Here is a 27,548-nt window from a genome sequence, read left to right as displayed (position 1 = left end):
AAATAAATAAACAAATAAAAAACAACAACGTTTAAATAGAAGACAAACTTAGGGCAAGGGTGGGACATCCAAGTGGAAATATCTAATTAGGCAGATAGAGACAAGATCCTTGAGGGTAAGGACACATTGAAATTTTGTATCTCAGTGCCTAGCACAGTGCTGTTAACAGCAGGTGATTAATGTTTGTTGAATTGAATTAAGACACAAGACTAAAGGATCAAGAGAGGTTAGGGCTGAGGTGCAGTGGATAAAGCACCAGGGCTGAAGTCAGGAGAACCTGAGCTCAAATCTGGTCTCAGACATTTACTAGCTGTGTGACCCTGGGCAAGTCACTTAACCCTGATTGCCCCTTCCACCCCCCAAATAAAGGAAATAAAAGAGAAGAGGTTAGGGCTGAAATTAAAACTATGAGACCCATCCTCAAAATGATGACAGTTGAAGATAACAGAGGGATAGAATAAAGAAAAAGGATTAGGATGATTTCTGGAGACATTCAGTCATTTGTGGGAAGAAAATGAGGAGCCATGGAAGGAAACAGATTTTGATCCCCTCTGGTAGCTCATTTATTCTTCATTGACTGATTCTGACTTAGGAAGAGAGAGGGCGCTAGTTTGTCTCTCTCCTTCCAAGGTAGGCATCTCCTTCTGATTCAGAGCTTTATTGGTCAGAGAGGCCCTTCATCCTTTCATTTGCACATCCTAGCATCCTTGTTCAAAGTTTAGAGACCACAGCTGTGCTCAGTCCCTGTTTCATCAGGGCTCTGTGTGTTTCTCTCTCAGGACCAAGAAGAAGCATAAACTCTTTTTTGGGCTTGCCCAGATTCCCCAGCTCTGAGTTGGCTGGGAGAACATAGTAAAAGCCATGGGGTTGGGCCCTCCCAAAGGGCATCTGGAGACTGCTGTGTACCAGAAGCAGGGAGGGAGCCAACAGGGCATGGAGAAGCAGAAAACGGAGACAAGCTGACAGCTCCTGGGGGTTTCCATCTGCAGGGCCAGTGTCCCAGCTGGTCCCAAGGTCCAGGTTCTCCCCCTCCCACCTCCACCCCCACCACCCCTGCCACAATCCCATCTCCAGAGGCAGTCATTCATTGCTTCACAGCCTCTATGTGGAGAAAAAGATGGAAGAGGAGGAGTGACAAGAAAGGAGCTCTGGAAAAATCAACCGGAATAGAGACAGAAGGAGATATTTAAAAGAGGGAAAGGAAGAAAGAACATGAGAGAGAGGGAGAGAGAGAATGAGAGAGGGGGAGGGAGGAGGGGGAAGAAGGAAGAAGAGATTTCTCTAGGAAACTGATGAAGTGCAGCTGAGAAAACTGTTGCCATGGTGATGGGTCCAGAGGAGGGAGTAGGAGTATAAATCGGATTATGGGGTGGGGGGGTGAAGGGGGTGTTTCATAGAGCACTTCTCCTGAGAAGCAGACCTAGAGGCAGCCTTACTCTCAGTCTTCCTGGCACAACCCCAGGTTCTCATCCTACTCTTCCCAAACCCGCCCAGGTGGACATACTCCCAGGAGTCGGGGCCACCAGGCAGCTGCTCAGCTATTCTTTCTCATTCCTCTCCCAGAACCTCCGGGGGAAACTGGACAAGCAGCACAGACAGCTCAGGTTTCCAAATAAGGCACTTCCAGGGCTTTTGGTTGGGGTGAGAGCCTTACCTGCTCTTCTTCCCACTCTACTGCCTAAGCCCTTTCTCAAGGGAAAATTTTCAAGAATTAAAGACAGCCTCATCTCTGGCTCCTCATCCCTGGGTAAATGTTATTTCATTTTCCCAGCTTTTCCTGGATACCACTTATTGGCACCTTAAACCAGATAAGGGAAGAGAGGCCCCTGGCTGTCATTCCCCACTTCCACCCAAAGCCCACATCAAAAAAACGAGTTCCGGGGAAGCTAGGTGGCGCAATGGATAGAGCACTGGCCTTGGATTCAGGAGGACCTGAGTTCAAATCCGGCCTCAGACACTTAACACTTACTAGCTGTGTGACCCTGGGCAAGTCACTTAACCCCAATTGCCTCACACCAAAAAAACAAAAACAAAAAACAAAACAAAACAGGGGGCAGCTAGGTGGCACAGTGGATGGAGCGCCGGCCCTGGAGTCAGGAGGACCTGGGTTCAAATCCAGCCTCAGACACTTAACACTTACTAGCTGTGTGACCCTTAACCGCAATTGCCTCACTAAAAAAACAAAAACAAAAACAAAATAACAACAACAAAAAAAACCCCCCAAAAACCGAGTTCCTCTGCTTCTAGAAATGTCCAAGAGGCTGGCTGGGCAGGTAGTTTCCATGACAATAAGTCAGTTAATAGGGGTCATTTGGGATCAGAGCCAAGGGGTGTTGGTTCTAGTGCTTTCTCCCTAGGACAGGACCGAACAGGAGAGGAGGAGTTAGTCCCAATCTCGTCTCTTTTTTGGAATTGTCTCCATACCTTTGGACTCTCAGTCCAATTCTTGGAGGTACATCTTGCTCTGAAGTCTCTGAAACCCTGAGCTTGGAGAGAACCTAAGGAGACACTTCCTGTTACCACAGACAGGAGATAGGACACAAGCACCAGGGGCTAGAGGCTGTGTATCAGCCTATAAGGAAACACCTGTGCTGTGGATTTGGGGCTGGCCTCCCCGGGCTGGGACCCTGTGTTGGTATTTGGCATTAGGGTCCTGCTCCCTTCAGGAAGAGGCCACAGGAACCCAAAGGAAAGAGGGCAGGGGAAGGGAGAAGACAAAAAGGGAGGAGTCCTCGTATCTTCCCTCTTCTCTCATCCCTTCCTTCCTCCCTCCTCTCCTCAATCCCCGGTACGAATAGCAGATTTGCAAAGGGCACGGATGTCTGATGTGCATATCAAACAGGGCTCCAGGGAGACAGGCAGACAGAGTTGGAGGTATAGGCAGGGGCAGCCGAGTAGAGCCAAGGAAGCCTGCTTCAAACTCCATACTCTCCTTCCTTCGCTCTTGGCTGGGGGTGGAGGGAGAGGGAGGTTGTGATCTAAACTTGACCCATAGTCAATCCCCTACAGGCAACTCCCATCCCAACAGACCAGATTTGGAGCTCATCCATTCTGAAAGAAGTGGCGAGCTACCCCAGGGATAGATAACTGCGGCTTTGGTTCACGGAGCAGCTTGAGGGAGGGGTGCCTGTGTTTAGGTCCATCCATATTTGTGCTGGGGGTGGAGGGCAGGCCTTTGACCTGCTGTGGTCTCTGCAACCACACCTGTTCTTTCCCAAACCTCATGGGACAGGGATAGGGACAGACAGGGGTAAGGAGAGGATGGGTTTTCTCCTCCGCAGGCATGGACAGCAGGCTCATTAGCAGTCAGCTCACTACTCCTGCCGCCTCTGATTCACACCTTCTCCTACATGCACGACCGGACTTCTTAGAACACCCCGCCCCCTTCATCCCCATTGGATTCCTCTCCTCCCCTCCTACAGAGAAGCTAGCGAGGCACTAACTGATGGGGAGGGAGGTCAAGAAGGACTCTAGGGAAGAGGGGGGCCTGCCCTACCTCTGTTGGCATCGGATGGAATGAGGAACAGTGTCTGGGGGTGGGGATGGGGGAGCACACAGGAAGAACCCATCCACACCTCCACAAAGAGTGCTGAGCTTTAAGTAAAAAGGATCTTGGTTCAAATCTCAGTTCTGTTACATACTCCCTTATTGGATGATCTTGGGGAATTCATTTATTGTCTTTTTTTTTTTTTCAGGGCAATGAGGGTTAAGTGACTTGCCCAGAGTCACACAGCTAGTAAGTGTCAAGTGTCTGAGGCTGGTTTTGAACTCAGGTCTTCCTGAATCCAGGGCTGGTGCTTTATTCACTGCGCCACCTAGCTGCCCCCATTCATTTATTGTCTATGGACCTTAGAGGTTTTCTCATCTGTAAAATGAAGAGGTTGGATTAGAAGAGGTTGGCCTCGGGAGTGCCTCTACTTCGAAATCTATGTTCCTATGGTCTATCATCATCTAGGTGTCCCCCTGCTCCCACAGGAGTCCCATGTAAAGTCTTTATGATATCCAAGATAAAGCTGAAGCCCCAAACTGAGGTGTATAGCTAGGATTGCTCAGTCCTGAATTATCCAAATGGATCAGGACTGTGTATGTTTCACATTTACACTGCCCAGGCCCCTATATCTTGCCTCTCCCTTTATATCTAGCTGTGTGACCCTAGGCAAGTCATTTACTGAACCCTGTCAGCCTCAGTTTCCTCATCTGTAAAATGAGCTGGAGAAGGAAATGGCAAACCACTCTAGCATCTTTGCTGGGTCATGAAGAGTTGTACATGACTGAAATGACTTAACAAGAAGTTGCAGAGTTTAGATTTGAAGCTAGGCCCTCTTGACTCCAAATAGAAGGGCTCTTTGGGGGTCAAAGCCAGGGGTGTTGGTTCTAGTTCTTTTTCCCTATTGTAGTCCAGGTCAGATGGAGTTAACCCTAGTCTCTTCCTATGAGGCCAATGAGCCTCTATGAACCAGGGCTAGATAAAAAAAAAAAAGAGAGATAAACATTTCATGGAGGCCTTTGCTTGAGCAGTGCCTGAATGGTCTTTTTTTTTTTAATAAGCAAAACATTTTTTACGTGTAAAAACAATTTTTAACCTTTGGGTTTTTTTTTATATAATTTTGAGCTTCAAGTTCTCTCTCACCCTTCCTCCCCTCCCCCCTAATTGAGAAGTCAAGCAATTTGATCAAGGTTAGACACGTGGAATCATGCAAAACATATTTCTGTATTAGTCATGTTGTGCAAAGAAAGAAAGTTTTAAAAAAACACAATATGCTTTGATCTACATTCAGACTCCACAGTTCTTTCTCTGGAGATGGATAGCATTTTTCATCATAAGTCCTTCAGAATTGTCTTGGATCTTTGTATTGCTGAGAATAGCTGTCATTCACAGTTAATCCTTGTAAAATATTGCTGTTATGGTGTACAATGTTCCCCTGGTTCTGCTCTCTTCACTTTGCATCAGTTCATGTAAGTCTTTCCAGGTTTTTCTGAAATCATCCTGTTCTTCACTGCTTATGAGGGCCTGAATGTTCTAAGACCACATTTGAGACATCTGCCCCTTTTCTAGTGGGTATTCTAGTTCAGGACTCAGTTTCCCCATCTGAAAAATAATAAGCTTTGATTAGATGACCTCTAAGGTCCCTTCCAATTGTTATCTATGATTCAAGGAGCCTTGGTTTTCTCAACTGTAAAATGGGGATAACAATTCTCTTATCTGATTCACAGGGGTTACTGTGAGGTTAAGGAGGAAGGAGAGGTGGGAAGTGAATAAACATTATATAATTATAAAATTATAAGAATGTCACCTACTACATGCCAGGCACTGGGCTAAGTGCTTTACAAATATCTCGTTTAACCCTTAAAACAATCCCGAAGGGCAGGTTCTGTTAGCCCCATTTTACAGTTGAGAAAAATTGGGCCTCAAGTCATATAACCAGAAAGTGTCTGAAGCTAGATTTGAACTCAAATCTTCCTGACTCCAGGACCAGTGTTCTATCCACTGTACCACCAAGCTGCCTCCAAAATGAAATTATGAGAAATCAACAAATGCAAATGATTATTGTTATTGTCATCAGGCATACATTCCAGTCTGGTTCTTAGGCTTCCAAGAGCAGGCCTCACAATTTTCTTTTCTTTTCTTTTTTTTTTTGCAGGGCAATGGGGGTTAAGTGACTTGCCCAGGATCACACAGCTAGTAAGTGTCAAGTGTCTGAGGTCAGATTTGAACTCAGGTCCTCCTGAATCCAGGGCCCGTGCTTTATCCATTGTGCCACCTAGCTGGCCCCAGGCCTCACAATTTTCCTGTGGGAACATGTTCTTCCCGGCCCCCCCCATCCCTACCAATATAAGGGGAAGAGCCTTGTGGAACTTGGGAAGAGGCAACGAGGCACTGGAGAGCCTTTAGTTTGGAAGGAACTTTAAACTTGGGTCCCTCTTATCAGAAAACAATGGAAGGGCAGCCAGGTGGTGCAGTAGATAAATCACTGGCCCTGGATTCAGGAGAACCTGAGTTCAAATCTGGCCTCAGACACTTGACACTTACTAGCTTAACCCTCATTGCCCTGCCCCTCCCCAAAAGCCATGGAAACTAAAGTCACCGGGGTATCAGTTGATCCCATAGTCTCTGTAGGGGCCTCTCCCAGTCCCTCTCCTACTGTCTCTGTAGACTGACCAGCATTGCATTACAACATTATAAATCTATTATTGTTCCCTCCTGGATCATAAACTCATGCATCCTCAGACACCACTTAGTCTAACCCCCTCGTTTTACATATTAGAAAACTAAGGTACCTTCTTCCTTCCCTTCTTCTTCTCATTATAATGTAGTGATAATAAGCCCTTATATTATGACAGTGTTGTGTCCAAAAACACTTTCACATTCTGTATGAAGGAAAACCACAATTCTCCCCATTTTGTAAAGGGAGAAACTAAGATTCAGGAAACCGAAGTAATTTTCCCAAGGTAAACAACATCCTATCCAATTTATTACTATAGTGAAAAGAACACTTTTGATTTCAAGTTCAGAGCCCTGTTTTAAAAGTTGGTAGACACCTGACACCTATCAGATTGGCTAATATGACAAAAAAAGAAGATAATAAATGTTGGAGAAGCTGTGGGAAAATTGGAACACTAATTCATTGTTGGTGGAGCTGTGAACTGATCCAACCATTCTGGAGAGCAATTTGGAATTATGCCCAAAGGGCGATAAAGCTATGCATACCCTTTGACCCAGCAATTCCACTTTTAGGTCTTTTTCCCAAAGAAATCATGGAAAGGGGAAAGGGACCCACATGTACAAAAATATTTATAGCTGCTCTTTACGTGGTAGCAAGGAATTGGAAGTTGAGGGGGTGCCCATCAATTGGGGAATGGCTGGACAAGTTGTGGTATATGAATACAATGGAATACTATTGTGCTGTAAGAAATGATGAGCAGGAAGAGTTCAGAGAAACTTCGAGGGTCTTACGTGAGCTGATGATGAGTGAGATGAGCAGAACCAGAAGAACATTGTACACAGTATCATCAACATTGAGTGTTGACCTATTGTGATGGACTATATTCTTCTCACCAATGCAATGGTACAGAAGAGTTCCAGGGAACTCATGATAGAAGAGGATCTCCAAATCCAAGAAAAAAAAAAAAGAACTGTGGAGTATAGATGCTGATTGAACCATACTATTTCTTTTGTTTTGGGTGCTGTTTTTTTTTCTATTTTGAGGTTTTGCATTACTGCCCTGATTTTTTCTCTTATAACAGGATTAAGGCAGAAATAGGATTAATGTTATTATGGATATTTTTATGTGTGTGTATATATATATGTATATGTATATAGATATATAGATATAACCTATATCAGATTACCTGCTGTCTAGGGGAGGGGGGAGGGAGGGGAGGGAGGGAGAAAAATCTGAAATTGTAAAGCTTGTATAAACAAAAGTTGAGAACTATTTTTACATGTAACGGAAAAAATAAAATACCTTATATGTAAAAAAAAAAAAGAAAAGTAAAGAGGTAGACAGACTAAAAAAAAAAGCTGGTAGAAATTCTTCTTTTTCTTTCTTTCTTTTTTTACAGGGTAATGAGGGTTAAGTGACTTGCCCAAGGTCACGCAACTAGTAAGTATCTGAGGCCAGATTTGAACTCAGGTCCTCCTGAATCCACTGCACCATGTAGCTGCCCCTAGTAGAAATTCTTAGTAGCTATATGATCATAGGCAAGTCACATATCCTCTCTGAGACTCAGGTTTCTCAAATGTAAAATGGAAATAATAAATAACATTTCCCCCACCTATTTCACCATGGTTGTGGTGGCTAGGTGGCTCCACAGGATAGTGAGGGTTGAACAAGTCAGTAAGACCTGGATTTGAATCCTGACTCGGACTAACTAGCTATGGCACCTTGGAAAAGTCATTTAACCTCTCTCATCCTTAGATTTCTCATATTTAAAATGGGGATAGTAATAGTCTCTCCCTGCCAGGATTGTTGTGTGGATAAAATGAGTCAATATATGTGAAATGCTTTTCAAACCTTACCATGTTGTATAAGTGCTAACTTATTATTATTATTACTATTATTATTCTGAAAAGCGCCTTATAGACCTCAAATTACTAAGCAAACGTGAACTGCTGCTATTCAAAAACCATTTACTGAGGGTTTATGATGCACAGGACCCTGTCACAGAGGCAGGGTGGAATCCTAATGATACTTCCTAGACAGGCAAGGACCAGGAGTCACTAAGACTCGGTTTCCCCATCTGTAAAATGAGAGTAATAATACTTCCTCTTTGCCTCAAAGAATTTGCAAGCCTTAAATCACTAAGGTAAATGTGAAGCATTTTCATTAAGGGCAAAGCATTGTGCTGGACTCTGGGGGAAACACACAGCTAATATTCACTAGTAGGAGGGCAATGGTCTTCATCAAGAGCTGCCACTGCCACCTCCCCCTCAAGACAAGCAGACACACAATTAATTTATCAGCTACAAATGAGCTCCTGCTCTCTCCCTGCAGTGTCTGGTCAGGGTAACTTCCCCCTTTGTGATCGCGGGCAAGTCACTTTGAATCTCTGGGCCCCAGTCCTCTCATCTGTAAAATGAAGGGGCCGGACTAGGTGATCTCTGAGGATCCTTCTCACTCTCAAATCTTAAAAGCTTAGAAATCCAAAAAAGCAAATGAAGGGACAGGGTAACCAAGGGGGATGGGTAAGTCACAGAGGTCTGATTGCTCACCTGTTAGTCCTGGCAGAACAGTACATGCAGGGAAAAGAGTAGGATAGGGTGGTGGGGGGTGAAGAGGAAGAGAGGGCAGAGATGGATAGGAGGAAAAGCAGATCTCAAACAGAGGCTGGAGCTTGGACAAGGACCCCAGGAATGTAGTCCTGTTTCAAGCTCTCCAGGGAATTCCCCAGAGGATCAGGCTCTGTGTCTTTAAATGACTTCAGTCTTGTCATCGAATCAGCTCCATTAAAAGAGTTATCCTCTTGCTCCTCTGCTTGGCCTCACCCCCACCCAACTCCTCCTGGCTCCCCAAACCCCTCTCAGCCACTGTGATGGGATAATTAGATGCGAGAGCTCAGCACAGATGATGCTCCAGTTGCTTAGCAACTAATGGTTTCCATGGAGACCGCAAAGCACAGCCTCTAGAGCAGCGAGTGAGCAGCCCGGCAGGGCAGGGAGAAGACGGCTCCAACTCTCTGCTCCTCCAGAAACCCAGAGAGGGCTAGGGGTAGTGAGGAGGGGGGAAGATGAGGAGTGGGATGCTTAAAGGAACAGGACCCCCTTTTCCTCTTAGAGGACCTGAATCAATTTGTCGCTAATCCACCCATCTCAGCCCCAGGCTCTGAGCTCCCCCACATCAGATGCGGGATGAGAAGCTCTCACCCCATCAACTCATTGCCACATTTCAGTTAAGAAAAATGATGTAGGAGAAAGTCCTCTGGACATGCAATCAGAAGAACTGCATTTGGGTCTCAGCCCGAAAATACCCTTGATTCTGACACTTGACTAGTTGTTCCACCTTAGGTAAATCACATAAACTACTTGAGCAAGGGTACCCCCACCTGTAAAATGGGGATAATCTAATCAAGCCACTTTTCTGAGCCTCAGTTTTCTCATCTACAAAATGGGATGCTTATCCTACTTCCTTCCCAAAGTTGCTTGGGAAAAGCAGTTTGCAAAGCATTATAGAAATCTGTTATTATAAGATCTCTCCTCCCGCCCCTACAGTGTCTGCTTCTAGTAGCTTTCGGCCGAGTTGGGGGTAAGTAACTTCATATCCTCACCAGTCTCCTAGCAGGGACAGCCTTACCCCCCAAATTCCCCACCACAGATAACTGAAATGCCAACATTTCTATGTTGGAGTTATACAATGACCCTTCCCTCAAGTACTCTTTTAAAATAGAAATGCCCCTAGGAGATATTCAATTCATTTCAGCATTTATTAAACATCTACTCTATGCAAGGAACTCTAGGACAGCACCTCAGAGGTAATCTAGTTTAACTCATACCTGACCAGGAATCTCTTACTCGGCAGCCTCAAATGGCTATCAAACCTCTGCTCAAAGACTCTCTAGTATGGGAGGACCTACGGTATCCCGAGGCAGCCTTCTCAGTTTGGGACAGCTCTGATTATTAGGAAATTGTTCCTGATATCAAGCCTATATCTGCCTAATTTCCACTCATTCGTCTTGTTCTGCTCTCTAGGGCCAGACAAAAACTCTCTCTTCCATGTGACAGATAACCTATCTCCTTACCCCTCCCACTGTTCCCCATGTCTTCTCTTATCCGGACTAAACGTCCTTATTTCCTCCCAGGGATTCTCATGTGGAGTTCAAGGCCTTTCCTCATCCTGGTTGTCCTTTTCCTGAATGCTCTCCAGTTCATATATGTCCTTTTCTTTTCCTTTTTTTTTAATGTCCTTTTCAAAATGAGGCATCCAGAACTAAACATAGTACTCACTAGAGCAGTATATAAATGTTAACACCTCCCTGGCTCTTGATGCTATTATGTCTCTCAATACTGAATTAGTTTAAGAGGCATTCCCCAATAGATAAATGGTCAAAGGATGTGAAAAGGCAGTTTTCAAAGAAAGAAATCCAGGCAATCAACAACACATGAAAAAAAATGTTCCAAATCACAAACAATTAGAGAAATGCAAATTAAAGCAACTCTGAGGTTTCCACCTCATACCCATCAGATTGGCAACAATGACAAAAGATGGGGGCAGCTAGGTGGCACAGTGGATAGAGCATGGGCCCTGGAGTCAGGAGTACCTGAGTTCAAATCCAGCCTCAGACACTTAACACTTACTAGCTGTGTGACCCTGGGCAAGTCACTTAACCCCAATTGCCTCAATTAAAAAAAAAAACAATGACAAAAGATGAAAATGACAAATGTTAGAGGAGCTTCAAGAAAACAGGCAAGGAAAACAGTTTATACAATAACATTGTAAAGGGGCGGCTAGGTGGCGCAGTGGATAAAGCACCGGCCCTGGATTCAGGAGTACCTGAGTTCAAATCCGGCCTCAGACACTTAACACTTACTAGCTGTGTGAGCCTGGGCAAGTCACTTAACCCCAATTGCCTCACTTAAAAAAAAAACAAAAACAAACAAACAAAAAAACATTGTAAAGAAAAAACAACTTTCAAAGACTTTAGAACTGCTCAATACAATGATAAACCAGGAGGCCAGAGGATAGAGGTGAAGCTCACTGCCTATCCCCTGCCAGATAGCTGACTTAAAGTACAGAATGACACATACATTTTTAGATGCGGTCAATGTGGCAAATGGGTTTTCTGGACTCTGTATATTTCTTATGAGGGTTTTCTTTTTTCCTTTCCTTTTTAAAATTGTACAGTTGAAGAGGGCAGTGGGAAAGAGATTACAAAATTGGAGATAACCATACCTGTTGTAAGTTACCTATCTACGTATATTAGGTATTGTCAGGTATTGTTATTTTTCATGAAAACTGCTATTTAATCACATTTTTCCAGCTTGTACTACTGAAGTTGATTTCTTGAGGGGGCACCTAGGTGGTGCAGTGGATAAAGCACCAGCCCTGGATTCAGGAGAACCTGAGTTCAAATCCAACCTCAGACACTTGACACTTACTAGCTGTGTGACTCTGGGCAAGTCACTTAACCCTCATTGCCCCACAAACAAACAAACAAACAAAAAGATTTCTTGAGCCTAACTTTATATTTATTCTTATTAAATTCTATGTCTTTAGATTTGGCCCCATGTTCTAGCCCATCTACATCTTTTTAGATGGCGACTCTATCATTGAACATAAGAGTGACTATTCTCAGCTTTGAGTTATCTATAAACTTAATAAGCATCTACTTTATCTAAGTTATTATTAAAATATTAAACACTGGGGCAGCTAGGTGGCTCAGTGGATAAAGCACCAGCCCTGGATTCAGGAGGACCTGAGTTCAAATCCAGCCCTAAACACTTGACACATACTAGCTGCATGACCCTGGGCAAGTCACTTAACCCTCATTGCCTCACAAAAAAATTTAAATGAAATGTTAAACACCACCAACTGTGCTAGACAGGGGAATAGTAAGGGAAAATAATTTAAAAGCCCCTGACCAACACAACTATACACTGTACATGGGGAGATACAACAGGAATAGAGATAGATACAACACAAGGTAATTTGAGGACGAAGAGAGCACTTATAGACATGGGAATCCAGGAAGGCTTCAGGGAGGAAGCTGTAACCTGAGAAAGAAGCTAATAAGACTCCTAAGAGACAGAGATAATAGAACAGGTAGCAGGTATATGGTGCTTTAAGGCTCCCTAAGCACCTCACATATTTTATCTCAGTTGAGACTAGGAGTACATTGGCTTCTAGAAGGGGGAAGATTGAATACACAGTTCAAGAAGTAGATAATATCCACTCTGTGTATTAGTTATCATAGGTTTATACCGCTTTTCAGGGGTAATGGGACAGCAAATAATCACTGTTTCAGGGTCACCTGGGGGAGGTCATACTGAACCCCCACCATGGTCACCAATCATCATTGTGGGGGCCACATTGATCCCCTAGGGTCATTCTCCCCCTTCTCAGTAAATGAGAACCCTGAGCAGTCACTCTGGCCCCAGGTTTTGCCAGACTGGTAAGTAATTGAGGTCTTGGGCATGTCTGATGTACAGGATGCCATTAGAAGGAAGGAAGGAGGGGCAGCTAGGTGGCGTAGTAGATAAAGCACCAGCCCTGGATTCAGGAGTACCTGAGTTCAAATCCAGCCTCAGACACTTGACACTTAACTAGTTGTATGACCCTGGGCAAGTCACTTAACCCTCATTGCTCTGCAAAAAAAAGAAAAAAAGAAGGAAGGGAGGGAGGAAGGAAGGAAGAAAGGGAGGAAGGGAGGGAAGGATGGAGGAAAGAAGGGAGGGAGAGAGGGAGAAAAGAAGGGAGAGAAACAAGCATTTATTAAGTGCCTACTGTGTGTCAGGCACTGTGCTAAGCACTTTACAAATACTTTGTCATTTAATCCTCACAACAAGCTTTCAAGGCAGGTGCTATTATTATCTCCATTTTACAGATGAGGAAACTGAGGCAAACAGCAGCTAAGTGACTTGCCTGGCAACACACAGCTACTAAGTGTCTGAGATTGGATTTGAATTTAGGTCTTCCTGATTCCAGGACCAGCGCTCTATCTACTGGACCATCTACATTAGAGGTATGCATGTATTTGAAAAAGGGCAAAGGGAAAAAGGAAAGGTTCAGAACACTTAAAGAGATGGGAGAGAGAGAGGTTTGTAGCAACCTGGCTTTCTCATTTAGATCCTGCTCCTAGACCTCCTCCCATTGCCACTCCAGAACCCTGGACTCTAGCCTTACAGGATGGGCCTGTAGGAAGTGTCTGCATGCCTTCCAGCTCTGTGGTCAACACAGCCACTTCTACACTCCCCTTCCTTATATCATGGACCTTGATTCTCAAGACAAGAGGATGGTTCAAGCACCCCTATCCAACTGCTTTCTGGGCAAGGCTGTGCACCTGTCTTTTCCCTCTTTGCCAGATCAGTGATTGGAGCTGAAAGGGACCTCAGTCAGAGGTCATCCGTCTGCCCTCTTCGCCTTGGATTTCCCTGTTAGAGATTGGAGATCTGCTGTCTCTTACGGGGTTTGGGGCAGGCAGGCTCCCTAGGTGTCCAGGTGTACACAGTGGGGAATGGTAAAGCCTGAAGACATTTCCTATAAGTCCATCCTGTAAGGCTGGGGTCCAGGGTTCTGGAGTGGCAATGGGAGGAAGTTTAAGGAGGAGGACCTAGGGGCAGCTAGGTGGTGCAGCGGATAGAGCACCGGCCCTGGATTCAGGAGTACCTGAGTTCAAATCCGGCCTCAGACACTTGACACTTACTAGCTGTGTGACCCTGGGCAAGTCACTTAACCCCAACTGCCTCACTAAAAAAAAAACAAAAAGGAGGACCTAGATGAGAAAGCTGGGTTGCTACAACCCTCCCTCTCCCCCCATCCCATTTTACAGATGAGAAAACTAAGATCCTGAGAGGCTGGAGGGACTTTGCCCCAGGCCATACAAGTAAAGCAGTAGAGCTAGGTTTCAAACTGAGGTCTTAAAAAAAATTTTTTTAATGAACATTTGTTTCAATATTTTAAAAAATTCTCTCCCTCTCTCTTTTCCCTCCACCCCATTGAAAAAGATAAATAAAACAAATCCAGGTCTTTTTACACCATACCATACTGTCTCTCAAACACTATACTATGTGTGTGACCCAATTGCTTCCCTTGGGGAAGAGGGGAAAAGTTTGAAATGGTACCAAAGAACACATAAGCAGGTAAAAGGTTACAAAAACAACTTAGAATTTTGCTGGGACCATCCCTATCTCTAGAGCCAGAGTCTAATGGGCTGTGACCTGGCCCCTGTATTCTAGAGACTGCTGTGCCCCACCCACTCTGTACACCTGGAGACCTTGGGAGCCTGCCTGCCTGCCTGCCCCAAACCCTATAAGAGGCAGTAGATTCCCCACTCTCTAACAGGGAAATCCAAGGAAGAGAGGGCAGAGACTAAAGCTGGGGCCAACAACCCAAGCATCGGGCTTTACTTTGAAGTTTTTTTTTTCTTTTTTGCAGGGCAATGAGGGTTAAGTGACTTGCCCAGGGTCACACAGCTAGTGTCAAGTGTCTGAAGCTAAATTTTTTTTTCTTGCAGGGCAATGGGGGTTAAGTGACTTGCCCAGGGTCACACAGCTAGTAAGTGTCAAGTGTCTGAGGCCGGATTTGAACTCAGGTACTCCTGAATCCAGGGCCGGTGCTTTATCCACTGCACCACCTAGCTGCCCCTGAAGCTAAATTTGAACTCAGGTCCTCCTGAATCCAGGGCTGGTGCTTTAACCACTGTGTCACCTAGATGCCCCAGCTTTGAAGCTTTCCACTATTCTCTCCTTTAAGCCCTGCAACAACCCAGTAAATTAGGTGCTACAGGTATTAAAATCCCCCTTTTACACATGGGGAAATGACACTCAGAGAAACTAAGTCACCATGTGGTCAGACTATGTGTCAGAAGGCAGGTTTGAACCTGGTTCTCCTTTACTACTAAGCTCTGCCTTCTAAACAATACCAAGCTCCAAGTTCTCATTCAATCTCTGAATCTGAGACTCTTTTCTATTTCATCTGCTAATTCCATGTTTTGACTCCTTCATCCCTCCCCCTAACTGGGAGACCTGTTCCACTGTTACATTGTCATTGGACAGCCACCACCTTGACTGAGAGCAGCAAGCTGGGGTGAAGGACGGGTAATGGAGAGCAGTGGACCATCCCCCTCCCCTCTGTTGAAAGGAGGGTGCATGTGGGGTCTCTGTCTGGCATCTGCTGCGGCATCTCTCACAGTTAAGGTCTCTGGGAGGGACCTCCTGAGCCAAATTTTAAATATATGTTCCTTCCTTCAGTCCTGAGACTGAGTGAGGAATGAGGTGGGGGTGGGACAGAATGGCTGCCACCTCCTCTGGGGTTTTTCTCCCATATGTAAATCATTTATAAAAAAAAAATAACTGACTCGGGGCAGTTTGGAGGAAACTTTAAACTTGGGTGCCTCCTATCAGAAAGCAATAGAAGGGGCAGCTAGGTGGTGCAGTGGATAGAGCACTGGCCCTGGAGTCAGGAGTACCTGAGTTCAAGTCTGGCCTCAGACACTTAACACTTACTAGCTGTGTGACCCTGGGCAAGTCACTTAACCCCAATTGCCTCACTAAAAAAAAAAAAAAAAGAAAGCAATAGAGGGGCAGCTAGGTGGTGCAGTGTGGATAAAGCACCGGCCCTGGATTCAGGAGGACCTGAGTTCAAATGTGACTTCAGACACTTGACATGTCCTAGCTGTGTGACTCTGGGCAAGTCACTTAACCCTCATTGTCCCCACAAAATAAAAACGACAACAACAACAAAAAAAAAACCTGACTCTACAGAATAGGCTTTCCTTCCATGTCTCAGGTTGCTCCAGAGAGCAGGCACCTCACCGCAGCCCCTGCCTAGAGTCAGTCTCCCTTCCCAGCCTCCACCCTGCCCTCCTTCCACTTCCTTTCAGTCTAGGAGCCACGGGAAGTTCGAACAGCCCAACCTGGCTGCCTTCTCCTCATACCCTGGAGGGGCAGCAGGAGGGAATGAGGCGCCCAGAGCCAGAGTCAGTCTGTCTTTCAGAGCAAACTCCAGGGGACAGCACAGACCTGGACATGCCACCTCAGCTGGGCACACTTGGCTCCTCTAGCTTCTTTGTCTTGATTTTCTGCCTACTGTGCCCCAGCCCAGATTCTCCTGTGCCCATCTCAGGGGTCCCTAAGGAGCGCTGTCCCTATTTCCCTGAGTTTAACAGTACTGAGGCACCTGGGAAGGCTGGAACTCGCCCCAACATGCCTGGTGTCCTGGGCACACAAACACACACACACACACACACACAAAACACACACACACACAACACACACCACACACACCACACACACACACACACACACACACCACACACACACACACACACACACACACACACACAGCCCCAGGGACCCAAATCAGCACGAACATGCCAGGTCCTGAGAAGACACAGTGAAGTGCCTGATTTCCTAGGCAGGAACTACTGGGACTGGGTTTCAGGGGAGTCAGAGTCGAGGGGAAAGAGTAGAGAAGGAAAGGAACGTGAACAGTTTAGGACTCAGGCATTCCATCCTCTCTGCCTGCATTTATATAGAGCAGCAAGATTTGCAAAGCACTTTATCTTATCTCATTTGATATTCCTATCCCTGTGAATTATTGTTACTGTTATCATCATTTTATGGATGAAGAAACTGAGGCTGAGTAAGGGGAAGTGACTTGACCAAGGTCATACAGCTAGTAAGGGACTGGGTCAGGATTCAAATTCAGTTCTTCCTGGCTCCAAGTCCACTCTTCTGCCTAGCTGCTTAGCAGTCACCCACCCCATAGCTGAACCCACAAGAGGTAGTGGAAGAGGATAGAGGTCATCACCAGAGAGAGGTCTCCATGACCCTGGAGGCTGAATCACTAGAGATAGATTGGATTAGATGGTGTCTGAGGTCCCTTTCAACTCTAAGACTTTGTAAATGATTGCCAGGAGCCTGAGGAGTCCCACCCACCCTCCTTCCAGGACCTCAGGGCCTGTTCCCCTTCCTGAAAAACCAGTCCAGGGGCTCCTGCAGGCTCTTGGGGCAGCGGGGGCAGGTTAGGCAAGATTCCCCCTCCGGCCCCTCCCATCGCTCAGACAAAATCAGCCACCCTGGGGCCTGGGCAGCACACACCCCGGGGACAAACAAGGCACCTCCACTGACTGCCAGATCCCAGCTCCATCACCATGTCGTTTCTGATGCCCACCCTGCTGCTGCTGGCGCTACTGGATCTCAGGGCTGCAGGTCCTGGTTCACCCTGCCCCAACCCGGGTTGGAGGGGGCAGGAGCGGGGATACCTGGTTGGGGGGGGGGTTCCTCATCTCATGGGGGGAGCGGGGGGCTGGAGGGACCATGCTTCCAGAGATGCTCTGAAGTTGTGCTGGCATTGGTGGGGAGGAGACAGATAGGAAGTACTGAGAAGAGACGAGGGCATCCGGCTCTGTGTCTCATGATAGCGGGTACTCCCAGAGTCCTTTTCAAACTAGAAGGGGAGCATGGGAGGAACAGGGAGACTCTAGAGCTGGCCGGTCCAAAATCCTGTTCTAGACTTAATGTTCTGGATCCCTAGGGTTAAATTCCAATGACCTGCTGTGCCTTCTGAATCTGTCTACCCTGGCAGAGTGGCCCAAGTCTGCCATCTGGCGGTCAGATGGGCACTGGCTGCACCCGCTCTGCCTCCTAGGATCCTGTCCATCACAGTTCTGTGAAAGGATGCCAGTGTCAAGGATGGAAGCCAGACCCCTGGTTCTTTTGAAGTGTAGTCAAGGAGAGTTTGGAGTATACGGCCTGGGCTGTGTGATATAGTTTAGAGCCTTTTGTTGGGGTTATGCCTAAGGTTTCATTTTCTCCATCAAGCCTTCCCTCCTTCCTACAGAATTCAACATCTCTAGTCTCTCTGGCCTACTATCCCCAGCCCTGGCAGAAAGCCTTCTAGTCGCCTTACCTCCCTGCCACCTCACAGGGGGCCAAGCCCATCTGACTGTCAGAAGAATCAATGAAACCACAGGTTTGGGTCCCTCCTTCCCCTGAATACTCCATCCTAGCCCCTGGAGCCTTTCCTTGTCATCCATACTCTGGGTATCCCTTTCCTTTCCTTTGTTCTGATCCTTTCCTCAGGGGTATCTTACTCCACTCCACTTCACCTCCGTCTCCCAATTTGATTCTACCCTTTTTATCCTCTCTTCCTGCCCAGGAATGACACATAACTTTACAGTACCCCCCTGCCGAGGGCAAAGGGACCTAGTGAGTGTCGTATATAACAGTGGCAGCTACGCCGTCACCCGACTCAGTGCCTACCAAGTCACCAACCTGATACCTGGCACCAGCTACTAGTAGGTGCCCTACCTGGGAGAGGCAAGCACCAGTAGAGGAAAATAAGGGGTGGAAAAGGAGTAATGCATTGCTGTGGGAGGCAGGCAAGATGTATACCCTTTGGGGAGGGAGCAAGCTTTGGAGGGAGTAGGCACTGTTGGAAAGGTTGTAGTTGGAGAAGAGTCCAGAGACTGGGCACAGATCAGAGAGGGGATCTTTGAAGAGACAGAAGTGTAGGAGAACCGCATAGACCTACATCCCCCTCCTCCAATGCTTTAGCTGCTTACTGAGTTCCTTCCTCCTCAAACTCCCCTTTCTCTCCAAGTGTCTCCTACAACGTGAAGAAAGGGAATGCTTCAGAACTCAGTAACAGAGTGCAGATGGCCACATTGCCTCGTGAGTAACCTTTTTTTTTTTTTTGGTGGGGCAACGAGGGTTAAGTGACTTGCCCAGGGTCACAATGCTAGTAAGTGTCAAGTGTCTGAGGCTGGATTTTAATTCAGGTCCTCCTTAATCCAGGGCTGGTGCTTTATCCACTGCACCACCTAGTGAGTAATCGCTTCCAAACCTAACTCCCGACCATGTGCTCTGGTGTTCAGTCCTAGACTGACCTCACAGGTCTCAGGATTGGACAGAGAGCTTAACCCCCACACTTTAGTCTCTAAAGCACTTTCTCTATTTCTCTGTGTCTGTCTCTCCATCTGTCTCTCTGTCTCTGTCTCTTTCCATCTCTTCTCTCTCTGTCATCATTCTACAAAGAAATATTTATTGAGTTCAGGTTTGCAACAGCTTACATACATTATCTTGTTTGACCCTAACAGGCAGAAAAGTGGAGACCCTGGGGGTGGGCATGGCCCGCTCCGGGGGCATGATAGTTATCACTGTGCTGCTTTCTGTTGCCATGTTCCTGCTGGTCGTGGGCTTCGTCGTTGCTCTGGCCCTTGGCGCTCGAAAATGAGGCCCTGAGTGAGATAGAGATGGAGCAGTATTCACTCCCTGGGTACCCAGGGCTTCTGTCCTCCCTCCAGGCCCTTCGCTGACAGCCTTCCTCAGCGCCCTAGTACTCGTCCCTGGCTTCACCTCATCCCCCTCCATCTCTCTCCCCCTCCTCCACTCAATAGGTCTCTCATTCCTTAAGGTCAAAAGCAAGCCAAGCCGGAACTAAAGGGTGGGGGAGATAGAAAGTTTAGATAAACTCTGAAGAGTTTACACCCCCCACCCCTATTCTGAGATCCTTCCCCTACCTACCCCAATCTTCCAATAGAATCTTAGAATTGTAAAGGAAATGAAGTTGTCTAGACCAACCCCAACCTTCTACTCCTCTCTAGGCCCTACTACCCCCAAGCTTCTTAGCCTCCCTTCTCCACACCCCCTCCCTGCCCCCTCTCCCCCAGTCACTCCTTTCCCAGGTCAGTGCCACCAGTCCACCTTTTCTCCTCAGCTGATTTCCTGTAATAAAGTATGGATGTTGCCTCTGCCTCCTGAGTCTCCTTTTTCAGCTTCCTCCTACTTAAATGCAAAATACTAGAACGAACAGAGCTTTTCCCACCAGTCTGGGCCAAGATGAGATCACTATTATCACCAGCACCACCAGGACCACCACCTCCCAGGCTGCCTATCGTTTTCAACTCCCTTCCTCTCCACCAACCTCAAATCGATGTTTAAAAAGTTATTAGTTTGAGGGTAGCTAGGTGGCAACAGTGGATAGAGCACTGACACTGGAATCAGGTGGACCCGAGTTCAAATCTAACCTCAGACACTTCCACGGACAAGTCACTTAACCTTGATTGTCTCCAAAAAAAAGTTATTAATTGGAATGCTTCCCGTGCTCAAAGATTTGCTTCTTTGGGAGTTTGAGAACCCAAGTGTCCTGATCCTTGGGCTGATCTCAGTGACAAAGAGCAGTTAAATTCGTGTTGTCAGATCAATCCATGAGAGCCCCCTAGTCTGACCCATGGAGCACAGGAAGTCTGAGGAAAGAGAGGCACAGGTTGGTAAAACCTCTAGAAGAAACAAGGGGCCTGGTAGGAAAGAAGCAAGGAGGAATGGATGGGGTTCTAGAAGGACTAGAGAGGCTCAGAGGAGAGGATTTGGGGTGGGGGGAGACAACCCACTAGACAAAGGTACTTGTTCAGTCGTTTCCAACTCTCCATGACCCCAAATGGGGTTTTCTTGGCAAAGACAATGGAGTGGGGGGGGCAGCTAGATGGTGCAGTGGATAAAGCACTGGCCCTGGATTCAGGAGGACCTGAGTTCAAATCCAACCTCAGACACTTAACACTTACTACCTGTGTGACCCTGGGCAAGTCACTTAACCCTCATTGCCCTGCCAAAAAAAAAATTAAAATTAAAAAAAAAAGATAATGGAGTGGTTTGCCATTTCCTTCTCCTGCTCATTTTACAGATGAGGAAACTGAGGTAAACAGGCTAGTATCTGAGGCTAGATTTGAACTCATGAAAATAAATCTTCCTGACTCCAAGGCACAGTGTTATCAAAGATTTTTTATATATATATATATATATATATTTTTTTTTTTTTTGGTGAGGCAATTGGGGCCAAGCGACTTGCCCAGGGTCACACAGCCAGCAATTATTGTGTCTGAGTCCGGACCCGAACCCAGGTCCTCCCAAATCCAGGGCCTGCGCCCCATCCACTGTACCACCCAGCTGCCCCAAAGATATATATATTTTGCAGGGCAATGAGGGTTAAGTGACTTGCCCAGGGTCACACAGCTAGTAAGTGTCGAGTGTTTGAGGCCATATTTGAACTCAGGTCCTCCTGAATCTAGAGCCGGTGCTTTATCCACTGCGCCACCTAGCGGCCCCTCAAAATATTCTTAAAATATGCTCTGAGATCCCAGGTGAAGAACCCCTGATTAAAGATTAGGCTTAGGGTTGAAGACTATATGAAGAGTAGAGATGATGGGGCTACTGTAGATAGAGAGATAAAAAACAGAAGACAGAGAAAGGCACCTGGGCATAGACTAGGGGAGGGCAGTAGAAGAGAGTGACTAGGAGTTTTTACCTGCTTAACCCAATGAATTTTTCATGGCACTTATTTTAGGATTGACTGCTGGAAGAGACCAAAGTTTAATCCTACCCTCCCTGCCTTCCTCCTGTTTTACAGATGAGGGAATTTGAGAAAGAAGTTTCTAATGAGGGGGCAGCTGGTGACACAGTGGATAAAGCATCAGCCCTGGATTCAGGAGGTCCTGAGTTCAAATCCAGCTTCAGACATTTGACACTTACTAGCTGTGTGACCCTGGGCAAGTCACTTAACCCTCATTGCCCTGACCCCCCCCAAATAGAAGTTTCTAATGAACTTCAAAAAGGTCCAAACAGGAGGTGCTTATCAAGTTGGGCATGGTTGAAAAATTATGATAGTATATATATTGCACCATAAGGAATGAAGAAAGAAATGGTTCAGAGAAATTTGGAAGAGTTGCATGAACTAATGTAGAGCCAAGTGATCAGGACCAGAAGAACAATTAATACAATGGCAATATTACAAAGAAAAAAACCTTAGACTTAAGAACCAGTCAATGCACTGACCAACCATGATTCTAGAGTAAAGGCATCAGATGACCCAGTCACAGCCCAAAACACTCTCCAGTGCTGCTGAATCAGATTAAAATGTTTGGGGAAATATTTAACAAAATAAATGAAAAGAAAAGAAAAAAAACCTGTCCATATGAGGCCCTTAGGGATCATTATATGTAGATTACTGGCCCTGTTTATTGCAAATAGAAACTGAGGCCTGCTACCTACACTTTGACTTAGAAAACTACAAATTAACATTATTTATGTTATATTGTATTTTTTTGTATTTTGTTAAACATTTCCAAATTGTATTTTAATCTAGTTCTGTGGACTCTGTAGGGGGTGAGGGGGTGGGGGTGGGGGGAGGACATGTGAAGCAGGAAACTTGAATCTTCTGCTCCAGAGAACCTATGATAAAGCATTGTACCCACCTATTGACAGTGGGCTGATGGACTCAAGGTATAAAGCCAGATATTCATTTTTTAATTTGGCCAATGTAATGATCTCTTCTTTTTCTTTTACTAGAGTTGGGGGATTTGGGGACAACAGGGAAGTTAGGTGCTGCCAAAAGAAAAAGAAAAGAGGTCACTGAAATATTTTTAAAATATATAGAATAGAAGGAAGTTTGGAAGGAAACATACAAGATAGAAAGTACTACTGAATTTATTATAAACTATTTTTAAAATCAAGCTGTATGTAAAAGAGATTTACATTTATATGTACAATCCTCTTTCTGTTCTATGCTGTATATAGAAATATTCTCTCTATGTTAAATTTAGGGAAAAAAGGAATTTCTCAAAAGAAAAAAATAAAAGGTCAAAACAGGCATTGTGGTACAGTAAAAAGAGAGCTTGATATGGGGTCAGAAGACTAGGGTTGCAATCCTCTCTGCTACTTGTTACTTGGGTTACTTTAGGTAAGACACTGCCTCTCTGGGCCTCAGTTTCCTCAACTGTACAATGAGGGGAGTTGACAAGAACGGAATTATCAAACTCAAAGCCCCCAAAATTATGGGGTATAGCTGGATCCATATTAAAATGTAGTGAAATGTTTAACAAATTAAGTAAAAATATAATACAACATGGATAATGTTCATTTGTGGTTTTCTAAATCAATATGAAGCCCAGCTATTTCTATTTGAGTTTGGCACAACTGAACTAGAGGTCCTTTTCAGCTCTAGATCTGGGATCCCATGATCCATTTGTTATAAAGGTAAAGATTAACTTCACATTAAAGAATCAGCACCTTTTGGATAGAAGACAGCTAGATAGTGACATTGAAGATCTGTACTTAAGAAGCCTGTCTATTTGATTGTTTTGTTTTGTTTTTTGTTTTTACAGGGCAATGAGGATTAAGTGACTTGCCCAAGGTCACACAGCTACTAAGTGTCAAGTGTCGGAGGTCAGATTTTGGGGGGGGGGCAGGGCAATGAGGGTTAAGTGACTTGCCCAGAGTCACACAGCTAGTAAGTGTCAAGTGTCTGAGGCCAGATTTGAACTCAGGTACTCCTGAATCCAGGGCCGGTGCTTTATCTGCTGCACCATCTGGCTGCCCTCTAAGCCTGTGTCTATTTGAGAGAGGAGGTCTCTTTGCCTCTCTTTCTCTCTCTTTCTCTCCTGTCTTTCTCCCTGTCTCTCTCCCAGTCTCTCTCCCAGTCTCGCTCTTGTCTCTGTCTCTCTCTGTCTCGGTCTGTCTCTTTGTCTCTGTCTCTGTCTCTGTCTCTCCCCTCTCTCTTTCCTCCCCCCCCCCATTTCCTCAGGGCTGATTGTCCCAAACCTGAAAAACAGAAGGGATGATTAGTTTTGGTTTTGGTTTGTACCCACCCACCCACCCAATCGCTAACAGCTTCCTAAGGCACAAGAGAACCTGAACCAAGTTTCTGGGAATCCAGATTCTATTCCCCAGCATTTCATGAAATACTCTCCCTACTGATCTCTAGGAATCCTAGGTTTCCTTCAAGACTCACCTCAATTTTTCCCTTTTGTTCTGATTTTTCTTTTACAACATGATTAATATGGAAATATGTATAACATGGTTGTACATACGTAACCTATATCTGCTTGCTTGCTGTCTTGGAGAAGAGGGAGGGAGGAAAATTTGGAACTCAAATCTTCTCCAAAAGAATGCTGAGGGGCAGCTGGGTGGCGAAGTGGATAGAGCACTGGTCCTGGATTCAGAAGGACCTGAGTTCAAATCTGGCCTCAGACATTTGACACTTACTAGCTGTGTGACCCTGGGCAAGTCACTTAACCCCAATTGCCTCACCAAAAAAAAAAAAAAAAGAATGCTGAAAATTATCTTCACATGTGATCGGAAAATAAAATAAAATACTACCAAAAAAAAAAGACAACTCAAGACCTTCACCAGGGTCTTGGTTGCTGGTACCTTTCCTTCCAAAGTTACTTTTTATCTGCTTTACAAGTGTTTTGTGTATATTAATAGTCTATCCATAAACTCCATGAGGACATGGACTGTGTCCTTTTTTTTCTGGTATCTTTATCAGATAGCACAGTTCCAGACATATAGCAAGTGGTAAATAAATGCTTTCTTGCTTGCTTGATTTTGTTGCTGTTCAGTCATTTCACTCATATCTGATTCTTTGTGACCCCGTTTGGGGTTTTCTTGGCAAAGATACTCCATCGGTTTGCCATTTCCTTCTCCAGTTCATTCTACAGAGGGGAAACTGAGGCAAACAGGTTTAAGTGACTTGCCCAGAGTCACACAGCTAGTATATACCTGAGGATAGATTTGAACTCAGATCTTCTTGATTTCTAAACCCAGTGCTCTAACTACTTCATCATCTAGCTTCCCCATTGATTGATTATCCTTTGACAAATTGCTGTATAAAAAACTCACTAGGCCTTCATTTCCTCATTTCCAAATGGGGAAATAACATACATGGCTTCACAAGGTTGTTGTGAGAACTAAATGAGGGTTATCAGTGTGGCTACCCCACCAACCAATTCCAAACTTTAGAAGGTGGTCTTCCTAAGCTGCTGTGGCTACAAAAAGGTGTCGCCTCTTGGCCAATCAACTTTCTGTTGACGACCACCATGCCGCTTCTTGGACTGACCAAAAAGTTCATCACTGGCCTACACTAAAAGTCTTTCCAGCTTAGTAGAAACTAAGATGCAACATAAGACAAGGGGGGTCATTATTATAGGATTTCCAATAAGGGAGAAGAGAGAAAATCCAGGAGCTGAAAGGAGGTGGGATTATAGCCCATCTAAAAAGTCAGTCCTTGGAATCTTTTTTTTTTTTTTTTTGTGAGGCAATTGGGGTTAAGTGACTTGCCCAGGGTCACACAGGTAGTAAGTGACAAGTGTCTGAGGTCGGATTAGAACTCAGGTCCCCCTGACTCCAGGGCTGGTGCTCTATCCACTGCACCACCTAATCACCTCATGCCTGAATTATTGCAATAACCTGCTGGTGGGTCTGCCTGTCTCAAGTCTCTCCCTTTTCCAAAGCCATCCTCTATTCATCTACCAAAGTGATTTTCCCTAAAGCACAGATTTGAGCACATGAAACTCCATAAAGTCTAGCAGCTATCTCACCAAGGATCAAATGTTAAATTCTTTGTTTGGCATTCAAAGCCCTTCCTAATTAAGCCCCTCCTACCTTTTCAGTCTCTTTACACTTGACACCCCACCTCTGATCCAGTGACTTCCTTGGTGTCCTTCCCACAAAACACTGCATCTCTTGGCTCTGGGCATTTTCCTTAGCCATCCTCCATACCTGGAATGCTCTTCCTCCTCATCTTCCCCTTCTGGCTTCTCTGGCTTCCTTTCAGTCCCAATTAAAATTCCATTTTCTGCAGGAAGACTTCCCAAATCTCTCTTAATTCTACTGCCTTCCCCCGCCCCCCACCCGTTGATTATTTCCTATTTATTCTTTTTTGGGGGGTTAGTTTTGTTTTGTTTTTTAGTGAGGCAGTTGGGGTTAAGTGACTTGCCCAGGGTCACACAGCTAGTAAGTGTTAAGTGTCTGAGGCCGGATTTGAACTCAGGTACTCCTGACTCCAGGGCCGGTGCTCTATCCACTGCACCATCTAGCTGCCCCCTATTTATTCTAATTACATTTTTCCTTTCTTTTTTTTTTTTGCGGGGCAATGAGGGTTAAGTGACTTGCCCAGGGTCACACAGCTAGTAAGTGTCAAGTGTCTGAGGCAGGATTTGAACTCAGGGCCTCCTGAATCCAGGGCCGGTGCTTTATTTACTGTGCCACCTAGCTGCCCCCTATTTATTCTGTATATAGCTTGTTTGTACAGATCTCTTTGTGTATTGTCTCTCTCATTAGATTGTGAGCTCCAGGAGGGCAGGGGAATGCCTTTTGCCTCTTTTTCTCACCAGCGCTTAGCACAGTGCCTTGCATATAGTAGGTGTTTAATAAACGCATATTGAGTGTATTTGATATGCAGGATAGAAAAAGAGGCTTAAATATAAAACTATTCGTCTCTATTATGCACAGCTTCCCTTTAAAAAATAGTATATAATGAGATCAGCCAGTGCCTTTCAAAGCTGCTGGGCTTATCTGGCTTTATCGGTCTTCCTTCTGCTCTTTTCTCCATCAAGCCAAGTATTTTACCAAAAAGCATTTTCCTACCCCTTTTCTCAGGCCCTGTAAATTAGGGCCACTCACTGCAGCAACTAAAAGGAAGGCTCTTCATGGTTATTCCCTAGCTTCTGAAATTACAGGGATTGATGTGCTTCTCCTCCCCCTTAATAAAAGCCCCACTAGATGAGCAATTATATGATAACTCAGCCTCCAAACTAGAGAGAGGAAAAGGGGGAAAGGCCAGCATACAAGACTGATGTGTCCAAAAGAGCTTCTTCAGAGGACATCCTTCGCACCTTCGGGCTGTCAATGAGAGCCCGAATGGTCTTCCAATGGCACGATAGCTACCCCAGATTCTCCCCGCTTTCCCTTTGCATGGTAAAACTCCATCGCCGGTGTATGTGTTAGAGATGCTCCCTTTTGGGGGTTTTGGGGAGGAGGTTCCCAAATGGTGATTGTGAGGAGTGGGGCAAGGTATTATCTATTATTTCATTTGCAAATCTCAGTTTGGGGATCTTTGATGAAGTACTCTGTTGACGAACGTAAGTAGAGGATTGGCAAATTTCCCAATGTACCCAAGATCACCTAACAACCTTCCCTAACCCGATTTCTAGTGCCTTTCCCCCCTAACTAGATGTTTAACTGCTTTGTGTTTATTTCTATTTATTCTCTTTATATACAATTTTTCGTATGTGGTTATATTCATACATGTTGCCTTCCCCCATTAAAACGTGAGGCCCTTGAGAGTAGGGAATGTTTCATTGTCTGCACATAGTGCCTGGCACACAATAGGTGCTTAGTGATTTGTTGATTGACTTTGTATCCCCAGAGCCTAGAATAGTGCTTTGTACATAGTAGGAATTTGCTGAAAACTGATTGATTGATTGATTGATTTGTCCCTTGCGGATATTGGATTGAGGCGTCTCAATGTTCCTAGGGCTTCTACACCACACAAATGGAAGTCAGGGATGGGCCAACTGGGATTAAGACAGAGGGAGGGAGAGAGGGTGGGAGAGAGGGA

The 27,548-nt window shown here is 45.4% G+C and overlaps 1 protein-coding gene across 1 annotated transcript; it reads left to right on the top strand.

Moving 5' to 3' along the window:
• The first annotated feature begins 12,493 nt into the window (after positions 1 to 12,493).
• UPK2 (uroplakin 2) lies at positions 12,494 to 19,391 on the top strand. The gene is given in 7 exon segments (XM_043993549.1): positions 12,494 to 12,606; positions 16,036 to 16,319; positions 17,156 to 17,365; positions 17,997 to 18,128; positions 18,315 to 18,453; positions 18,759 to 18,829; positions 19,255 to 19,391. Coding segments are annotated over 7 exon segments (1,086 nt in total).
• The last annotated feature ends 8,157 nt before the right edge of the window (positions 19,392 to 27,548 follow it).

Source organism: Dromiciops gliroides, chromosome 3 (assembly GCF_019393635.1).
Source record: "Dromiciops gliroides isolate mDroGli1 chromosome 3, mDroGli1.pri, whole genome shotgun sequence".
Taxonomy (NCBI): domain Eukaryota; kingdom Metazoa; phylum Chordata; class Mammalia; order Microbiotheria; family Microbiotheriidae; genus Dromiciops; species Dromiciops gliroides.
Note: the sequence above shows the minus strand (reverse complement) of the source record. Positions and strands in the feature narration are given on the sequence as shown.